This window comes from Hemibagrus wyckioides, linkage group LG21 (assembly GCF_019097595.1).
Source record: "Hemibagrus wyckioides isolate EC202008001 linkage group LG21, SWU_Hwy_1.0, whole genome shotgun sequence".
NCBI classification, from domain to species: domain Eukaryota; kingdom Metazoa; phylum Chordata; class Actinopteri; order Siluriformes; family Bagridae; genus Hemibagrus; species Hemibagrus wyckioides.
In genome coordinates, this window is record NC_080730.1 from 1,125,142 (window position 1) to 1,148,003 (window position 22,862).

At 43.4% G+C, this 22,862-nt stretch overlaps 1 protein-coding gene across 7 annotated transcripts in view; it reads right to left on the bottom strand.

Annotated features, from left to right (window-relative positions):
- Positions 1-22,862, bottom strand: part of lrp1aa (low density lipoprotein receptor-related protein 1Aa) — a 190,604-nt gene that overhangs the window by 149,106 nt on the left and 18,636 nt on the right. For all 7 annotated transcript variants that reach the window (XM_058373888.1, XM_058373889.1, XM_058373887.1 and 4 more), the window contains exon 3: positions 2,444-2,581. In XM_058373888.1, the coding sequence (XP_058229871.1) occupies positions 2,444-2,581 (138 nt within the window). The remainder of the gene's footprint in view (positions 1-2,443; positions 2,582-22,862) is intronic.

Genomic DNA, 22,862 nt, shown 5'->3' on the forward strand with positions numbered 1-22,862 from the left:
GATATAATTGCAGTGCCTGCTCAGTCCGCATTAAGCCCTCTCTTACGCTTTCTCTCACACGCACACTAAACGTGAGAGAAAGAGATAGGCCACCCATGCTGTGTAAACAGAATTGATGCATTATATCGTCTTCTTTCTTTACTGTGGATGCAAATGAATGCAAAAAAGTCCAGTCTGAGCAGAAAATGTTCGATAATTTTTTGTTTTCAAGCGCAAAGAAGAGTAAAGAGTCCAGTTCTGTGGAGATATTAGATGGTGAATGCGCCGGCGAACCCCAGCCAAGCACGTCAAATGTGGCAGAAAAGCTTGCATATTCCGAATTAAAAATTTTATTGTAAAAGCGAAAGTTCCAGACTCGGTGGCTGTCAGATTTTGATTGGCTTTAATGTGCAGAGGAGGAAAATGTTATGATATGTAAGTACTGCAGTAAAAAACCTAGCTTTGCTTCAAACATGAAAATCTCACAGCACACTCAAACAGCACAACATGCATCTTGTCGTGATAGTGTTATGGCTTTAAGCCAAGAATAGCAAAAGGGTTCCAAACTCAAAAGAAAAAGAGTGACAGCGCAGAGAGATGTGAGCTTTCTGTAAAAATGAATACAGCATATTATATCGCAAAGGAGGAATTGAGTTTCACTCAGATGAAGCCACTAATTATGCTGCAGAAAAAAAATGGCTAGACATTTCCCCAACGTATGATAATGATGTCCACTGCACTGAACTCATTTCAAATATTGCCGCAGATTTACAGGATATAGAGGCAAATAAAGTGAAAAGTCCAATTACGTTTCAATCATGATTGATGGTGCAACAAATTCTTCTGTGACAGACAAATTGAGCAATCTATGTGAGGTATTTATATGATAGGTCTCCAGTAAATCATCTAGTCTCTGTCACAGAGCTGTCACATGCTCATGGTGATGGTGTAACTGACTGCATTCAATCCGCAATGTCAAAATTTGGATTAGATGACTGGAAGCAAAAGCTTGCTGGATTTTGTGCTGATGGTGCAAATGTGGGCTAAACAGCTGGTGGTGTTGCAAAACTGAGAGTGGACAATCCAAAACTGATAGACATTCACTGTATGGCTCACAGGCTGGAGCTGGCTCTTCTTGGGGTTTTGAAAGCGGTGAGCTTAGTGAGTCGTGTAAATGACACTTTGCACTTGATTTGGAAAACCTACAATTTCAGCCCAAAGAGCCACAGAGAACTTAAGACAGTCTGTGAAGAACTTGAATCTATGTTCTAAAAACCAACGCCAGTGGAGGGAACACGTTGGGTGCCTCATTTAGACACGGCACACTGAAGGTCTTCCTGAGAGGAAAAGACAATCTTGTGAGCCAAGCTGGGCAGTATGCAGCTGTTGCCGTTCATATTTGGCCGAAACCAGTCACAATGTTGACATTGCTGGTAGAGGGAAAAAGGTTTTCAATACCCTGAAGGATCTGCAGTTTGTTGCATTTTGTCATTTCCTAGCTGATGAGCCAGGAGATTGCAACCTTAAGTCAGACTCTACAGAAGGCAGACCTCATCCTACCAAGTGCTGTTGCTGCGGTTGAGAGCTGCTTGACCAGTCTTGACTACATGAATACCAACCCTCTCCCAGGTGGTATGCTGGAAACTTTCATCACCCAGTGTCTGGAAAAGCAAACTCCTGGTGCTCATACCATAACTTTTCAAGGCATTGACTTGAGAGGGGAAAGAGAGAGCCTGATGGACAATCTGACTAAACAGATGAAGCATGCATGTTCAGCCTGTGAGAAACACCTTCATGCTAAATTGGATAACCTGCTTGGAGTTAACTCAGTGTAACTCAGTGTAACTCGGTGTGTAACTCAGTGTAACTCAGTGTGTAACTCAGTGTGTAACTCAGTGTAACTCGGTGTGTAACTCAGTGTAACTCGGTGTGTAACTCAGTGTAACTCGGTGTGTAACTCGGTGTGTAACTCAGTGTAACTCAGTGTGTAACTCAGTGTGTAACTCAGTGTAACTCAGTGTGTAACTCGGTGTGTAACTCGGTGTGTAACTCGGTGTGTAACTCGGTGTTTCTGTATAATGACTCAGTTTCCTCAGTATTTAACACCAGAGTTTCTCAGCTCTTCAGTTCTCCTTCTCTGGAGCTGTGACTCTTCATGTTTTTCAGAACATTCCTGAAAATTTACTTGGAACAACTTTGGAATTTTGCATTTCCTATTTTTATTTAAGCTCTCTGACCAGCAACAAGTACAACCTGATTTATTTATTTCATAATCAGATCACGGTACAACACAACACGGTATGTGTGTGTGTGTTTATTACAAACCAGATTATACTTTTAATAATCTATTCAGATTATTTCTATTTTCTGCCACTCTCAATCTCTCTCTCTCACACACACACACACACACATCAATCTTCTCTTCTGTTAAAATGAAAAAAGGTGTGTGTGTGTGTGTGCATACCTCTGCAGTGCGCTCCCTCGTCTGATCCATCAGGACAGTCGGAGATGCCGTTACACATCTTGCTCATGTGCACACACACCTCCGTCCCCTCACACTGCTGTTCATTCGGGGGACATGGAGACACTCGAGTGTGAGGACCTGAGAGAGAGATAGAGAGAGAGAGACAGAGACAAAGACAGAAGGAGAGAGATAGATAGAGAGAGAGAGAGAGAGAGAGAGAGAGAGAGAGAGAGAGAGAGAGAGAGAGAGGGAAAGAGAGAGAGAGAGAGACAGAGAGTTAGAGAGAGAGAGAGACAGAGACAGAGACAAAGATAGAAGGAGAGAGAGAGAGAGAGAGAGAGAGAGAGAGAGAGAGAGAGAGAGAGAGAGAGAGAGAGACGTTTTATATCAGTAAAATAATTTATGTTTTTTGACCCGTCTCTTTCTGTTTACACCTTCATTCTGTTTGGAACACACACACACACACACACATCTGGGATTAGTAATGGAAAGTTGTGCAGTGAGACAGGCGCTTGTCTCAGTTGTGGGTTGTGAAATTTTATGAGAAGATTCAAGTTCTGAGAAAACAAACAGTGACGAACACAAACAACACAACACAAACACAAACAACACAACACAAACAACACAACACAACCAACACAACCAACACAACACAACCAACACAACACAAACAACACAACACAACCAACACAACACAACCAACACAACACAAACAACACAACCAACACAACACAAACAACACAACACAACCAACACAACACAACCAACACAACACAAACACAACCAACACAACACAAACAACACAACACAACACAAACAACACAAACAACACAACCAACACAACACAAACAACACAACACAAACAACACAACACAAACAACACAACCAACACAACACAACCAACACAACACAACCAACACAAACACAACCAACACAACACAAACAACACAACCAACACAACACAACCAACACAACACAACCAACACAACACAAACAACACAACACAACCAACACAACACAACCAACACAACACAAACACAACCAACACAACACAAACAACACAACACAAACAACACAAACAACACAACACAACCAACACAACACAACCAACACAACACAAACAACACAACACAACCAACACAACAACACAACACAAACAACACAACACAAACAACACAAACAACACAACACAAACAACACAACACAAACAACACAACCAACACAACACAAACAACACAACACAACCAACACAACAACACAACACAAACAACCCAACACAAACAACACAACACAACCAACACAACAACACAACACAAACAACACAACACAAACAACACAACACAAACAACACAAACAACACAACACAAACAACACAACACAAACAACACAACCAACACAACACAACCAACACAAACACAACCAACACAACACAAACAACACAAACAACACAACACAAACAACACAACACAAACAACACAACCAACACAACACAACCAACACAAACACAACCAACACAACACAAACAACACAACCAACACAACACAACCAACACAACACAAACAACACAACCAACACAACACAAACAACACTCAAATAACACTCTCTCTCTGTCTCTCTCTCTCTCTCTGTCTCTCTCTCTCTGTGTCTCTGCTCATGTTTTTCTTCTCTTTCCACAGAGTCGGTCATCTGATCCAGTGGATTGTGAAAGGAGGACTATTATTATTTCAGCTAAACAAACACAGAGTAAATAAGCAGCTCAGAACGGAGGTCAGTGTTTTGCTGAGGAATCGTGACTCGTTCATTACTGCATTATAAATCTCCAGAGAGCTGTAATGTGCTTTAATACAGCGAGAGCTTTTAAATAAACAACACACCTGCACATCACTCTCAAATAACACTCACACAAAACACTCGCATCACTCACACAAAACACTCGCATCACTCTCACATAACACTCGCATCACTCACACAAAACACTCACACAACACTTGCATCACTCACACAAAACATTCACATCACTCTCACATAACACTCACATCACTCACATCACTCTCACATAACACTCATCACTCACACAACACTCACATCACTCTCACATAACACTCATCACTCACACATAACACTCACATCACTCTCAAATAACACTCACATCACTCACATCACTCTTACAAAACACTTGCATCACTCACATCACTCTCACAATACACTCGCATCACTCTTACAAAACACTCACATTACTCTCAAATAACACATCACTCACACAAAACACTCACACAAAACACTCACATTTGCATCACTCACACAAAACACTCACATCACTCTCACATAACACTAACACACACAAAACACTCGCATCACTCACAGAAAACACTCACATCACTCTCACAAAACACTTGCATCACTCACATCACTCTCAAATAACACTCACATAACTCACACATAACACTCACATCACTCTTAAATAACACTCACATCACTCACACAACACTCACATCACTCACACATAACACTCACATCACTCACACAACACTCACATCACTCACACATAACACTCACATCACTCACAACACTCACATCACTCACACATAACACTCACATCACACACACATAACACTCACATCACTCACACAACACTCACATCACTCTCAAATAACACTCACATCACTCACACAACACTCACATCGCTCACACAACACTCACATCACTCTCAAATAACACTCACATCACTCACACAACACTCACATCACTCACACATAACACTCACATCACTAACACAACACTCACATCACTCACACATAACACTCACATCGCTCACACAACACTCACATCGCTCACACAACACTCACATCACTCTCAAATAACACTCACATCACTCTCAAATAACACTCACATCACTCACACAACACTCACATCACTCTCAAATAACACTCACATCACTCACACATAACACTCACATCACTCTCAAATAACACTCACATCACTCACACAACACTCACATCACTCACACATAACACTCACATCGCTCACACAACACTCACATCACTCTCAAATAACACTCACATCACTCACACAACACTCACACAACACTCACATCGCTCACACAACACTCACATCACTCACACAACACTCACATCACTCTCAAATAACACTCACATCACTCTCAAATAACACTCACATCACTCACACAACACTCACATCACTCACACATAACACTCACATCACTCACACATAACACTCACATCACTCACACATCACTCACACATAACACTCACATCGCTCACACATAACACTCACATCACTCACACAACACTCACATCACTCTCAAATAACACTCACATCACTCTCAAATAACACTCACATCACTCACACAACACTCACATCACTCACACATAACACTCACATCACTCACACATCACTCACACATAACACTCACATCGCTCACACATAACACTCACATCACTCACACAACACTCACATCACTCTCAAATAACACTCACATCACTCACACAACACTCACATCACTCTCACATAACACTCACATCACTCACACAACACTCACATCACTCACACATAACACTCACATCACTCACACAACACTCACATCACTCTCAAATAACACTCACATCACTCACACAACACTCACATCACTCTCAAATAACACTCACATCACTCACACAACACTCACATCACTCTCAAATAACACTCACATCACTCTCAAATAACACTCACATCACTCACACAACACTCACATCACTCACACATAACGCTCACATCACTCACACAACACTCACATCACTCTCAAATAACACTCATCACTCACACATAACACTCACATCACTCTCAAATAACACTCACATCACTCACACAACACTCACATCACTCTCAAATAACACTCACATCACTCACACAACACTCACATCACTCTCAAATAACACTCACACCACTCCCACATAACACTCACATCACTCACACAACACTCACATCACTCTCAAATAACACTCACATCACTCACACAACACTCACATCACTCTCAAATAACACTCACATCACTCACACAACCCTCACATCACCCACACAACACTCACATCACTCACACAACACTCACATCACTCTCAAATAACACTCACATCACTCACACAACACTCACATCACTCTCAAATAACACTCACATCACTCACACAACACTCACATCACTCTCAAATAACACTCACATCACTCTCAAATAACACTCACATCACTCACACAACACTCACATCACTCACACAACACTCACATCACTCACACAACACTCACATCACTCTCAAATAACACTCACATCACTCACACAACACTCACATCACTCTCAAATAACACTCACATCACTCACACATAACACTCACATCACTCTCAAATAACACTCACATCACTCTCAAATAACACTCACATCACTCTCAAATAACACTCACATCACTCACACAACACTCACATCACTCTCAAATAACACTCACATCACACACACATAACACTCACATCACTCACATCACTCACACAAATAACACTCACATCACTCTCAAATAACACTCACATCACTCACACATAACACTCACATCACTCTCAAATAACTCACATCACTCACACAACACTCACATCACTCTCAAATAACACTCACATCACACACACATAACACTCACATCACTCACACATAACACTCACATCACTCTCAAATAACACTCACATCACTCACACATAACACTCACATCACTCTCAAATAACACTCACATCACTCTCAAATAACACTCACATCGCTCACACAACACTCACATCACTCACACAACACTCACATCACTCACACATAACACTTACATCACTCTCAAATAACACTCACATCACTCACACATAACACTCACATCACTCACATCACTCTCAAATAACACTCACATCACTCACACAACACTCACATCACTCTCAAATAACACTCACATCACACACACATAACACTCACATCACTCACACATAACACTCACATCACTCACACAACACTCACATCACTCACACAACACTCACATCACTCACACATAACACTCACATCACTCACACAACACTCACATCACTCACACATAACACTCACATCACTCTCAAATAACACTCACATCACTCACACAACACTCACATCACTCTCAAATAACACTCACATCACACACACATAACACTCACATCACTCACACATAACACTCACATCACTCACACAACACTCACATCACTCACACAACACTCACATCACTCTCAAATAACACTCATCACACACACATAACACTCACATCACTCACACATAACACTCACATCACTCACACATAACACTCACATCACTCTCAAATAACACTCACATCACTCTCAAATAACACTCACATCACTCACACAACACTCACATCACTCTCAAATAACACTCACATCACTCACACAACACTCACATCACTCTCAAATAACACTCACATCACTCACACATAACACTCACATCACTCTCAAATAACACTCACATCACTCACACAACACTCACATCACTCTCAAATAACACTCACATCACTCACACATAACACTCACATCACTCTCAAATAACACTCACATCACTCTCAAATAACACTCACATCACTCACACAACACTCACATCACTCACACAACACTCACATCACTCACACATAACACTCACATCACTCACACAACACTCACATCACTCTCAAATAACACTCACATCACTCACACAACACTCACATCACTCTCAAATACACTCACATCACTCACACATAACACTCACATCACTCTCAAATACCACTCACATCACTCACACAACACTCACATCACTCACACATAACACTCACATCACTCACACATACACTCACATCACTCTCAAATAACACTCACATCACTCTCAAATAACACTCACATCACTCTCAAATAACACTCACATCACTCACACAACACTCACATCACTCTCAAATAACACTCACATCACTCACACATAACACTCACATCACTCTCAAATAACACTCACATCACTCACACATAACACTCACATCACTCTCAAATAACACTCACATCACTCTCAAATAACACTCACATCACTCACACAACACTCACATCACTCTCAAATAACACTCACATCACTCACACATAACACTCACATCACTCTCAAATAACACTCACATCACTCACACAACACTCACATCACTCTCAAATAACACTCACATCACTCACACAACACTTACATCACTCTCAAATACCACTCACATCACTCTCAAATAACACTCACATCACTCACACAACACTCACATCACTCACACATAAACACTCACATCACTCACACAACACTCACATCACTCACACATAACACTCACATCGCTCACACAACACTCACATCGCTCACACAACACTCACATCACTCTCAAATAACACTCACATCACACACACAACACTCACATCACTCACACATAACACTCACATCACTCTCAAATAACACTCACATCACTCACACAACACTCACATCACTCACACAACACTCACATCACTCTCAAATAACACTCACATCACACACACATAACACTCACATCACTCACACATAACACTCACATCACTCACACATAACACTCACATCACTCTCAAATAACACTCACATCACTCTCAAATAACACTCACATCACTCACACAACACTCACATCACTCACACAACACTCGCATCACTCTCAAATAACACTCACATCACACACACATAACACTCACATCACTCACATCACTCTCAAATAACACTCACATCACTCTCAAATAACACTCACATCACTCACACATAACACTCACATCACTCTCAAATAACTCACATCACTCACACAACACTCACATCACTCTCAAATAACACTCACATCACACACACATAACACTCACATCACTCACACATAACACTCACATCACTCACACATAACACTCACATCACTCTCAAATAACACTCACATCACTCTCAAATAACACTCACATCACTCTCAAATAACACTCACATCACTCTCAAATAACACTCACATCACTCACACAACACTCACATCACTCACACATAACACTCGCATCACTCTCAAATAACACTCACATCACACACACATAACACTCACATCACTCACATCACTCTCAAATAACACTCACATCACTCTCAAATAACACTCACATCACTCTCAAATAACACTCACATCACTCACACATAACACTCACATCACTCTCAAATAACACTCACATCACTCACACAACACTCACATCACTCACACATAACACTCACATCACTCACACATAACACTCACATCACTCTCAAATAACACTCACATCACTCTCAAATAACACTCACATCACTCTCAAATAACACTCACATCACTCACACAACACTCACATCACTCACACATAACACTCACATCACTCTCAAATAACACTCACATCACTCTCAAATAACACTCACATCGCTCACACAACACTCACATCACTCACACATAACACTCACATCACTCTCAAATAACACTCACATCACTCACACATAACACTCACATCACTCACACATAACACTCACATCACTCTCAAATAACACTCACATCACTCACACATAACACTCACATCACTCACACATAACACTCACATCACCTAAACCTCCACCTAAACCTCTAACACCTCCACCTCCTCAACCTCTAACACCTCCACCTCCTCCACCTAAACCTCTAACACCTCCACCTCCTCCACCTAAACCTCTAACACCTCCACCTCCTCCACCTAAACCTCTAACACCTCCACCTCCTCCACCTAAACCTCTAACACCTCCACCTCCTCCACCTAAAACTCTAACACCTCCACCTCCTCCACCTCCTCAACCTCTAACACCTCCACCTCCTCCACCTAAACCTCTAACACCTCCACCTCCTCCACCTAAACCTCTAACACCTCCACCTCCTCAACCTAAACCTCTAACACCTCCACCTCCTCAACCTAAACCTCTAACACCTCCACCTCCTCAACCTCTAACACCCCCACCTCCTCCACCTAAACCTCTAACACCTCCACCTCCTCAACCTCTAACACCTCCACCTCCTCCACCTAAAACTCTACTTAAACCTCCACCTCCTCCACCTAAACCTCCTCCACCTTCTAAACCTCCATCTAAACTTCCACCACCTCAACCACCACCTAAAACTGCACCTCCCCCACCTCCTCCTCCACCTAAACCTCCATGTCCACCTAAACTTCCACCACCACCTCCGCCTCCTCCACCTTAACCTCGTCCTCCAGCACCTCCCCCACTCACAGAAACTTGGTCATGACGATTTCAGCTCCGAATATCTCCAGAATAATCAGAGTCACATGACAGACTCAACATGAGGGGAACAAGGAGGAGGAAAAACTCAGGAGAACAGAGAGGGAGAGAGAAACAGATCAAAATTGGAATCCATTATAACAACACCCCCCACCCCACCCCACCCCACCCCCACACACACACAGTTTCCAGTTTCTCTGGAGGTTGAAGCGACTCTTTTCTCCTGATCTTCTCTGATCTTCTGGTCAGAATCACGCCTCACTCAGACACTCAGCTACATTCCTTTCTGCTCAGCAGCGGCTTTAAGACACAACATGAGGTTTTGTGTAACTGATGAATCATCCTCCTGTGTGAGAGATAACAGATCATTATCCAGTCTTATTTTGACTCGAGTGATTGAACAGACCAAGTGATGATGTGAGTCGTGGAGGAAGGACGAGGCGTCTTCCCTTTTTATCACAAAGTGGGTCATGAACATCCACAAAATACAGACATCTTCATCTTCATCTCTCTCTCTCTCTCTCTCTCTCTCACTCCCTGTCTCCCTCTCTGTCTCTCTTCCTGTCTTCCTCTCTATCCCACTCTCTCTCTCTCTCTCTGTACCCCCCTCCTGTCTCTCTCTCTCTGTCTCTCTCTCTCTCTTTCAATTTCAAATTCAAATGAGCTTTATTGGCATGACTGTTATAGGACAATGTTGCCAAAGCATAATAATAATAAAAATAATAATAATGAAAAAAAATAGTAACAATAATTTAAAAGTATATATTTTGTCACATTAGAAGAAGAGTTTGTGAACACATGGAGTCAGAGGGTGAGAGTGACAGGAGTGTTAACGGTGAAGGAATGGTTTCAGATGAACTCTACTGTATGGTGAAGACTCAGTGTCCATCCCTCATGTAGTGGCCAGACGAGACGTACTGAGCTGCAGGTCAACACAGTCTGCCTTCTCTCCCAGAACATACAGGAGTTTGTCTAGATTACCCTGTGTGTGAGAAATATGTGTGTCTAATGGCTGTGTATTTGCTGCACTCGGTAAGGAAGTGCAGCTCGTCCTCTACCGCTTGCTGTGGGCAGTGTGGACACAGTCTCTCCTCTACCGCTCGCTGTGGGCAGTGTGGACACTGTCTGTCCTCTACCGCTCGCTGTGGGCAGTGTGGACACAGTCTCTCCTCTACCGCTCGCTGTGGGCAGTGTGGACACTGTCTGTCCTCTACCGCTCGCTGTGGGCAGTGTGGACACAGTCTGTCCTCTACCGCTCGCTGTGGGCAGTGTGGACACTGTCTGTCCTCTACCGCTCGCTGTGGGCAGTGTGGACACTGTCTGTCCTCTACCGCTCGCTGTGGGCAGTGTGGACACTGTCTGTCCTCTACCGCTCGCTGTGGGCAGTGTGGACACAGTCTCTCCTCTACCGCTCGCTGTGGGCAGTGTGGACACAGTCTCTCCTCTACCGCTCGCTGTGGGCAGTGTGGACACAGTCTCTCCTCTACCGCTCGCTGTGGGCAGTGTGGACACAGTCTGTCCTCTACCGCTCGCTGTGGGCAGTGTGGACACAGTCTCTCCTCTACCGCTCGCTGTGGGCAGTGTGGACACAGTCTCTCCTCTCTGGGCCTCCAGCTCTGCCTGTGTCGGCCGGTCTCCTCGGTCAGACCGTGGTCACTCAGCCAATACTTTGACAGGAGTTTTCTTTGTTATGAATTTTTTATGTTAATAAGGTATGGTGCTAATTTATAATCCAATTAAATTCTACTGAAGTACATTAATTTGTTTACTTCTTTGATTTTGTTTTGCCGATCGTGAATGTTTTCATTTTGTGTTGTTTTTTCTGTTTGTTTTAATTAGGCCTGTCTGAGCTGGACAGATGGGTTTAACTGGTGTTTCTGTGCTATATAACGTAAAGGGTCACTCTCTGGGTGTGTCTCTGTGTGTAACGGCCCAGTGGTGGTAGTGTTCAGGGGGTGAGTCTGACCGCTGGAACCAGAATTTAGCCGTTCTTTTCTGAATATCAGCTAGTAGAGGGAACCTGCTGAGGTCCGCCCTGCAGCCCAGATTCGGGACGTTTCTGTGGACTCCCAGGATATTTTTGCAGAATTCACTGTGGAAGATTTCAGGTGGGCTTTTGTCCCAGGAATCATAATTGAGTTGATATTTGGGGCCCCAAATTTCGCTGCCATATAATAAAATTGGTTTAATGGTGCTTTCAAATATTTTCAGCCACAGTTTAACAGGAACACTGAGTTTAGATAGAGGTTTCCTGATGTTGTAGTAAACCATAGTCCAGATGCAGAAATGGTCAGACCTAAATAATTATAGCTATTAGTGTGGCTAAGGATTGTTTCGCCAAGTTTAAAGATATATTTCCTATTTTGAAGACGATTTTACTTTTGGAATATTATTATTTTGGACTTTTCGATGTTTATTGGTAAAGCTCAATTAGAGCTGTAATTATGTAAGAGTGAGAGGCTTTCATGTCGTCCCTCCTCAGTTGGTGATAGCAGGAGCAGGTCATCTGCATAAAGCAGACATTTAATTTCTCTGCCCGCGAGGGTCAGTCCGGGGCAGGATGATTCCTGAAGGGTTGTGGCCAGTTCATTGATGAAAATATTGAATAGTGTTGGGCTCAGGCTGCAGCCCTGACCAACTCCTCTGGTCTGATAGAAATACTCAGTTCTGTGGTCAGTGATTTTAACACAGCACTTGTTCTGATCATACATGTCCTTTATGATGTCATATGTCCTTCCTCCTATTCCACACTTTATGAAGAGCCCGGTGTGCCAAACTGAATCAAAAGCCTTTTTAAAATCGATGAAGCAGCCAAATATTTTGCCTCTTTTTGTTTGGTGGACATGTTTTTGGATGAGTGTATGGAGGGTGTAAATGTGGTCAGTAGTTCTCTGTTTGGGCAGAAATCCAATACTAAAAGGGTGTAAAGTCTTGTGTTCCTGAAGAGTTCACTAATCTGCTGTTTATAATGCTGCAGAATAATTTCCCGAGGTTGCTGCCCACTGTAATGCCCAGTGAGAATGCCCACTCAGTGTGGAGTGTTCAGTGTGGAGTGTGGAGTGTTCAGTGTGGAGTGTTCAGTGTGGAGTGTTCAGTGTGGAGTGTGGAGTGTTCAGTGTGGAGTGTTCAGTGTGGAGTGTTCAGTGTGGAGTGTGGAGTGTGGAGTGTGGAGCGTTCAGTGTGGAGTGTTCAGTGTGGAGTGTGGAGTGTTCAGTGTGGAGTGTTCAGTGTGGAGTGTGGAGTGTTCAGTGTGGAGTGTTCAGTGTGGAGTGTGGAGTGTTCAGTGTGGAGTGTTCAGTGTGGAGTGTGGAGTGTTCAGTGTGGAGTGTTCAGTGTGGAGTGTTCAGTGTGGAGTGTGGAGTGTTCAGTGTGGAGTGTTCAGTGTGGAGTGTGGAGTGTTCAGTGTGGAGTGTGGAGTGTTCAGTGTGGAGTGTTCAGTGTGGAGTGTGGAGTGTTCAGTGTGGAGTGTTCAGTGTGGAGTGTGGAGTGTTCAGTGTGGAGTGTTCAGTGTGGAGTGTTCAGTGTGGAGTGTGGAGTGTTCAGTGTGGAGTGTGGAGTGTTCAGTGTGGAGTGTGGAGTGTTCAGTGTGGAGTGTTCAGTGTGGAGTGTTCAGTGTGGAGTGTGGAGTGTTCAGTGTGGAGTGTGGAGTGTTCAGTGTGGAGTATGGAGTGTTCAGTGTGGAGTGTTCAGTGTGGAGTGTGGAGTGTTCAGTGTGGAGTGTTCAGTGTGGAGTGTTCAGTGTGGAGTGTGGAGTGTTCAGTGTGGAGTGTTCAGTGTGGAGTGTGGAGTGTTCAGTGTGGAGTGTTCAGTGTGGAGTGTTCAGTGTGGAGTGTGGAGTGTGGAGTGTTCAGTGTGGAGTGTTCAGTGTGGCGTGTGGAGTGTTCAGTGTGGAGTGTGGAGTGTGGAGTGTTCAGTGTGGAGTGTTCAGTGTGGAGTGTTCAGTGTGGAGTGTTCAGTGTGGAGTGTGGAGTGTTCAGTGTGGAGTGTTCAGTGTGGAGTGTGGAGTGTTCAGTGTGGAGTGTTCAGTGTGGAGTGTTCAGTGTGGAGTGTGGAGTGTTCAGTGTGGAGTGTTCAGTGTGGAGTGTTCAGTGTGGAGTGTGGAGTGTTCAGTGTGGAGTGTGGAGTGTTCAGTGTGGAGTGTTCAGTGTGGAGTGTTCAGTGTGGAGTGTGGAGTGTTCAGTGTGGAGTGTTCAGTGTGGAGTGTTCAGTGTGGAGTGTGGAGTGTTCAGTGTGGAGTGTTCAGTGTGGAGTGTGGAGTGTTCAGTGTGGAGTGTTCAGTGTGGAGTGTGGAGTGTTCAGTGTGGAGTGTTCAGTGTGGAGTGTGGAGTGTTCAGTGTGGAGTGTTCAGTGTGGAGTGTGGAGTGTTCAGTGTGGAGTGTTCAGTGTGGAGTGTTCAGTGTGGAGTGTTCAGTGTGGAGGCTGATGGTTGGTGGACCTGCAGCAGAGTTTTAACCCAGAGCACGTCTGGCCTGGCCGTCTGCCTCACCATTACATAACACCTGCTTTAGTGTAGAGCGCTGACACACTTCCTGTTGGTGGAATAAAAGGTGTGTGTGTGTGTATGTGTGTGTGTGTGTGTGTGTGTGTGTGTGTATGTATGTCCTCGTCCTCATTGACCCAGCAGTGTTAATGCATGACTGCGTCTTTTTAAAACATCATGTGAGAAAAAGAGAATATTTTCAGTAAAACGGAGACTGAGGCGGAGAGAGAGAGAGGATTTCTCTTCCGTATGTAAATTACACCCTGAATGGAAAAGACCAGGAGTACTGTCTTTCTTCTCATTCTTCCTTCTTGTCCTTCATTCCTTTCCTTCCATGTCTTTCTTTTCTGTCCTCCCCACTCTCCCTGGGCTTTCTTTCTTTCTTTTCTTACTTATTTTCCTCCTTCATGTCCTTCCTTCCTTTCTTCCTTCCTTCATATCATTCATATCCTTCCTTCCTTCCGTCTTTCCATCCTTCATTTCCTTCCTTCATTCATTTCCTTCTATCTTATCCTTCTTTCCTTCACTACACATGCTCACTACACCTGCTCACTACACCTGCTCACTACACCTGCTCACTACACACGTTCACTACACATGTTCACTACACCTGCTCACTACACATGTTCACTACACACGCTCACTACACATGCTCACTACACATGCTCACTACACACGTTCACTACACATGTTCACTACACCTGCTCACTACACCTGCTCACTACACCTGCTCACTACACCTGCTCACTACACATGCTCACTACACATGTTCACTACACCTGCTCACTACACCTGCTCACTACACCTGCTCACTACACATGTTCACTACACATGCTCACTACACATGTTCACTACACATGCTCACTACACACGTTCACTACACACGTTCACTACACCTGCTCACTACACATGTTCACTACACATGTTCACTACACATGCTCACTACACCTGCTCACTACACCTGCTCACTACACATGTTCACTACACATGTTCACTACACCTGCTCACTACACATGTTCACTACACATGCTCACTACACCTGCTCACTACACATGTTCACTACACATGTTCACTACACCCGCTCACTACACCTGCTCACTACACATGTTCACTACACATGTTCACTACACCTGCTCACTACACATGTTCACTAAACATGCTCACTACACATGTTCACAACACATGCTCACTACACCTGTTCACTACACATGTTCACTACACATGTTCACTACACCTGCTCACTACACATGTTCACTAAACCTGCTCACTACACATGCTCACTACACCTGCTCACTACACTTGCTCACTACACATGTTCACTACACCTGCTCACTACACATGTTCACTACACATGTTCACTACACCTGCTCACTACACATGTTCACTACACCTGCTCACTACACATGTTCACTAAACCTGCTCACTACACATGTTCACTACACATGCTCACTACACCTGCTCACTACACATGTTCACTACACATGTTCACTACACCTGCTCACTACACATGTTCACTAAACCTGCTCACTACACATGTTCACTACACATGCTCACTACACCTGTTCACTACACATGTTCACTACACATGTTCACTACACCTGCTCACTACACATGTTCACTAAACCTGCTCACTACACATGCTCACTACACCTGCTCACTACACATGTTCACTACACATGCTCACTACACCTGCTCACTACACATGCTCACTACACATGTTCACTACACCTGTTCACTACACATGTTCACTACACATGCTCACTACACATGCTCAGTACACCTGCTCACTACACCTGCTCACTACACATGTTCACTACACATGCTCAGTATACCTGTTCACTACACATGTTCACTACACCTGTTCATTACACATGTTCACTACACATGCTCACTACACATGTTCACTACACCTGCTCACTACACATGTTCACTACACATGCTCACTACACCTGTTCACTACACATGTTCACTACACATGCTCACTACACATGCTCACTACACCTGCTCACTACACATGCTCACTACACCTGCTCACTACACATGCTCACTACACATGCTCACTACACATGTTCACTACACATGCTCACTACACCCGTTCACTACACCTGCTCACTACACCTGCTCACTACACATGTTCACTACACATGCTCAGTACACCTGTTCACTACACATGCTCACTACACATGCTCACTACACATGCTCACTACACATGTTCACTACACATGCTCACTACACCTGCTCACTACACATGTTCACTACACATGCTCAGTACACCTGTTCACTACACATGCTCACTACACATGCTCACTACACCTGCTCACTAAACATGCTCAGTATACCTGTTCACTACACATGTTCACTACACCTGTTCATTACACATGTTCACTACACATGTTCACTACACCTGTTCACTACACATGCTCAGTACACCTGTTCACTACACATGTTCACTACACATGCTCACTACACCTGCTCACTACACATGTTCACTACACATGTTCACTACACCTGCTCACTACATATGTTCACTAAACCTGCTCACTACACATGTTCACTACACATGCTCACTACACATGCTCACTACACATGTTCACTACACATGTTCACTACACATGCTCACTACACATGCTCACTACACCCGTTCACTACACCCGCTCACTACACCCGCTCACTACACCTGCTCACTACACATGTTCACTACACATGCTCAGTACACCTGTTCACTACACATGCTCACTACACACGCTCACTACACACGCTCACTACACACGTTCACTACACACGTTCACTACACCTGCTCACTACACCTGCTCACTACACATGTTCACTACACCTGCTCACTACACCTGCTCACTACACATGCTCACTACACATGTTCACTACACATGCTCACTACACCTGCTCACTACACATGTTCACTACACCTGCTCACTACACATGTTCACTAAACCTGCTCACTACACATGTTCACTACACATGCTCACTACACCTGTTCACTACACATGTTCACTACACATGTTCACTACACCTGCTCACTACACATGTTCACTAAACCTGCTCACTACACATGCTCACTACACCTGCTCACTACACATGTTCACTACACATGCTCACTACACCTGCTCACTACACATGCTCACTACACATGTTCACTACACCTGTTCACTACACATGTTCACTACACATGCTCACTACACATGCTCAGTACACCTGCTCACTACACCTGCTCACTACACATGTTCACTACACATGCTCAGTATACCTGTTCACTACACATGTTCACTACACCTGTTCATTACACATGTTCACTACACATGCTCACTACACATGTTCACTACACCTGCTCACTACACATGTTCACTACACATGTTCACTACACCTGTTCACTACACCTGTTCACTACACATGCTCACTACACATGTTCACTACACATGCTCACTACACCTGTTCACTACACATGTTCACTACACATGCTCACTACACCTGTTCACTACACATGTTCACTACACCTGCTCACTACACCTGTTCACTACACATGCTCACTACACCTGTTCACTACACATGCTCACTACACCTGTTCACTACACATGTTCACTACACCTGCTCACTACACATGTTCACTACACATGTTCACTACACATGTTCACTACACATGTTCACTAGACATGTTCACTACACATGCTCACTACACATGCTCACTACACCTGTTCACTACACATGCTCACTACACATGCTCACTACACATGTTCACTACACATGCTCACTACACATGCTCACTACACCTGTTCACTACACATGCTCACTACACATGCTCACTAAACAGGCTATAACAGCTACTTCGTGCACACTCAGGACTCGACTCAAGTAAAGTATCAGCTCCATCAGACACTCAGCTCCATCAGACACTCCACCAGGACACACAGATCTTTCCTTCAGAAACGAGTGCTATCAGGAAGGACGAATACGATGTCATTTTCCACTCCATATGAGTTTACGGTCTCGCCCCGTAAACGCTGCAGGGTGATGAGTGTGTGTTCCTGCAGCGTGATCGTTACTCCTTTATTCAGCTTCGTGAAGCTCGGAAATAAAACTCAACACTTCCTGTTGTGTTTGAGAAAAAAAAAAAAAACTCCTCACACTTTCACCAGTTCAGTGCTAATATTTACCACAAGGAAATTCCAACATGTACAACCAGAAACAAGGACACACACACACACACACACACACACAGTGTATTGTGTCACTTTCCTGATAAATAAATAAAGTGCACTCGGATTATTTAGATCTTAAGTAGAACAGAGCGCTCATGCCTCAAGTGCTGAAGTTTATTCTTGATACTAAAAAGTTAAAATAAACTCCAAACTGGAAGAAAGACAATTTCCAGATATCTGACATCTTCTTGTCTTCTTGACACTGTTTGGAAGAAATCTTAAATCTAATCAGTTCATCTGCTGGTTTTGGTGATGATTCTATAAAAACCCTTGAGATATCACACAAGCGAGAATCTCGGACACACTGAAGGACGGGAGGTATCGTGAACACCTGGCCACGCCCCCTTCTTTCCCACTTCCTCAGCCGATCCTGCTCCAAAGCCACAGATGATTCAGTCACTCAGCAGTAGTTTGTCTTTTCGATGCCCCATTACAGAAGGCACTGCCCTCTTCTACACACACGAGCTCACGGTCAGGCGCTCTGAAGTATTTCCCCTGGGTCCTAGTAAACCCTGTAAATAGAATCCTGGGGTTGTGTGGCTGAAGGCTCCACACTGAATCCTGGCTCTTCGTAATTTCACACTCCACATTCCTAAACCCTGCTGCTTCTTATCTGTATATTTGTGTATAAACAGTCCTGATTGGATAAAATCCATCGTCTCGTCTCACGCTTTCACATCGGTGAGGAAAAAAAGTGCAGGTCTCCTGAGCAGGTTCTGTTATCTTTCACAGCTTTATCATCCTTTCATCTATCGCTTTCCCGTGCTTTCTATTTGTCATTTAGTTGACTAGTCGTTCATTCATCGATATCAGACTTGAACTAGTTTTTTGGTGTGGTGTATTTCTCGCTTCGGCGCACACTGTTGTGATGTACACTGGTGGTTGTTTTGCCGCCTGACTTTATCTACTGAGCCCTTGTTTGTTATGGGTCGCTACATCCTGGTTTTCACCTGATAGGAGGCTGAAGCTCTGTTCAGGTTCTGATTGGATGTCTGTTGCTAAGCAACTAGCTGCATCCTTTTATACCTCACTGTGCAGTAAACACTGTAACCCGGGAAAAATATCCATGCTAAAGCACTCCTACATTACACACGATGATATCCCAGAGTTAATCCCGGTGTAAAAGTACTCGTCTGATCTCAGTCTCTTGGACCTTCTCGTGAATCTGCCTTGTGATCACCTGATGACAGGATAAACGATTTCTTTCCCTTCATTTCTGCTGTTTTTATGCAGTAACTTTCCAGAGAATCTCCAAGTTAGTGATTTTCCGATCCACGAGTGTGTGTGTGTGTGTGTGTGTGTGTGACGCCCCAGACTCCATCCAGCTCTCTAATGAGAAAAACAGAAGGTGAAAAACAGCATTATTTTGTTCCCTCTTTTTTTGGTGAATTCTATCTGCCCCAGAACCCAGATGCTCAGTGAGTCAGATCACTCGTGCCTCTTTTGAGTCTAATTATGATTAGAAGCAGATTCTCTCAGTCACTATATAAAACCTTTCAGCAATTCAGGAGTTTTTGCGTCTAAAACCGATTTGAAGTTGACTCCTTCAGCAACTATTCTCTGATTTTTTTTTTCCATTCTCTCACTGTATAGGAGTGTGTTTGACCGTCCAGACTGTTTTCAATTTAATTTTAGAGGATGAAAAAAAACAGCATTTTATGTTCATTCCTTCTGACTGGCTCTTAATGATTTCCAGGATCCAGATGTAACCTTCTGTTTTCTGTTCTTTTCTTCAATTCCCCTCCTTCATAGGGAATGACTCAGCTTTCACCTTTTTTGTCTTTTTCCATCCAGAGACAGCAGTTGTTTAGAAAGAAAGAAAAAAGTGCCGAGTCGAGGCCACAAGGGGGGGGGGGGGGGAAACTGAATAAAGCACAAACATTCATTACATTCTTAAAGCGTGGAGCACAAACATCCGTTCTATCTTAATTCAGCACAATGAAGCTTGGCTTTGTGTTCGAGGCGAGGATTTATGTAGCAAATTAAATCTAAGCTCATGGCTCTTCTGGCTTGTCCTTTAAATAGCAGCATTATAAAGATGTTACTGCTTTAATATGTTTTTTATTATCATGTCCCGCACGACTTCACTGCCAAGTTCAAGTTCACTGAAATTTCTCAGCTCTCAATGCAGGTAAATAAGGGCAGGACTTTAAAGGCAACACCCAAATAACCAAAATATTTCCAAGAATTTCCTTTCTGAAGACTTCTACAACCAAGCTGTAAAGATCTGGTCCAGCCAGAATAAATTGTTCCTGTCAGTCTGAATTATCTGAATTAACTCACTAATCATCAAGTCCATTCTAATCAAACCCTGCTGCACGGATCCATGACCTCCAGAAAGAGGAGGTTCCTGATCTTCTTCCGAGGAACTCAAGTTATTCAGAGTGAAACCAAATAACTGCCACATCTTGTGAGGACCTCACCTGGTCCATGAACGCCTCCTTCCTGGTTAAAAAGGCACAACAGCGCCTTTATTTTCTGAGGAGACTGAAAAAGGCCCACCTCTGCTCCAAGATTCTTGTGAACTTTCACCACTGTACCATTGAGAGCATCATCACCAACTGCATCTCAGTCTGGTATGGCAACTGAACAGCTACAGACCGTAAAGCCTTTCAGCGGGGGGTGAAAACCGCCCAACGTATCACTGGCACTCAGCTACCCACCATCAGTAGCATTTACAATAAACACTGCCTGCAGAGGGCAAAAGGCATTATCAAAGATGCCTCTCACCCGAATCATGGACTATTTACCCTTCTTCCATCCAGAAGATTCTTCCGGTGTCTTAGCGCACACACAAACAGACTGAGAAATAGCTTCTTCCCTATGGCTGTTTCCTTACTGACCAGCTGATCACACTTATATATATATATATATATATATATATATATATATATATATATATATAAAATGTATAATATACACATAGCCATCTGTATATCTTGTTTAGCATGTTCATTCTTAACATATCTTCATTACTGTACATTGTACATACATATATAGATATATTTTTATACCTATTTATAATTCATACTACACCTGTACATAAGACATCTTTATTGTAATTTATTGTAAATATGCCACTTATGCACTTCTGGTTGGATGCTAACTGCATTTCATTGGCTCTGTACATGTACTCTGCACAATGACAAAGGTGAATCTAATCTAATCTAATCTAATCTAATCTAATCTAATCTAATCTAATCTAATCTAATCTAATCTAAAACATGGCTGAATATTAGAATCAACATAAAGAGGGATGAGGTGGACCTGAACGGTCAATCTACAGGGCTGAACCACAGGGTCACAGTAACAGGATGTACCATATGATGGACACGTAAGGGGACATACTATCGGGATGTACCATACGGTTGATCCGTAGGGTGGAACCACAGGGCCATACTAGAGGCTTCTTCCCTTTGTTGT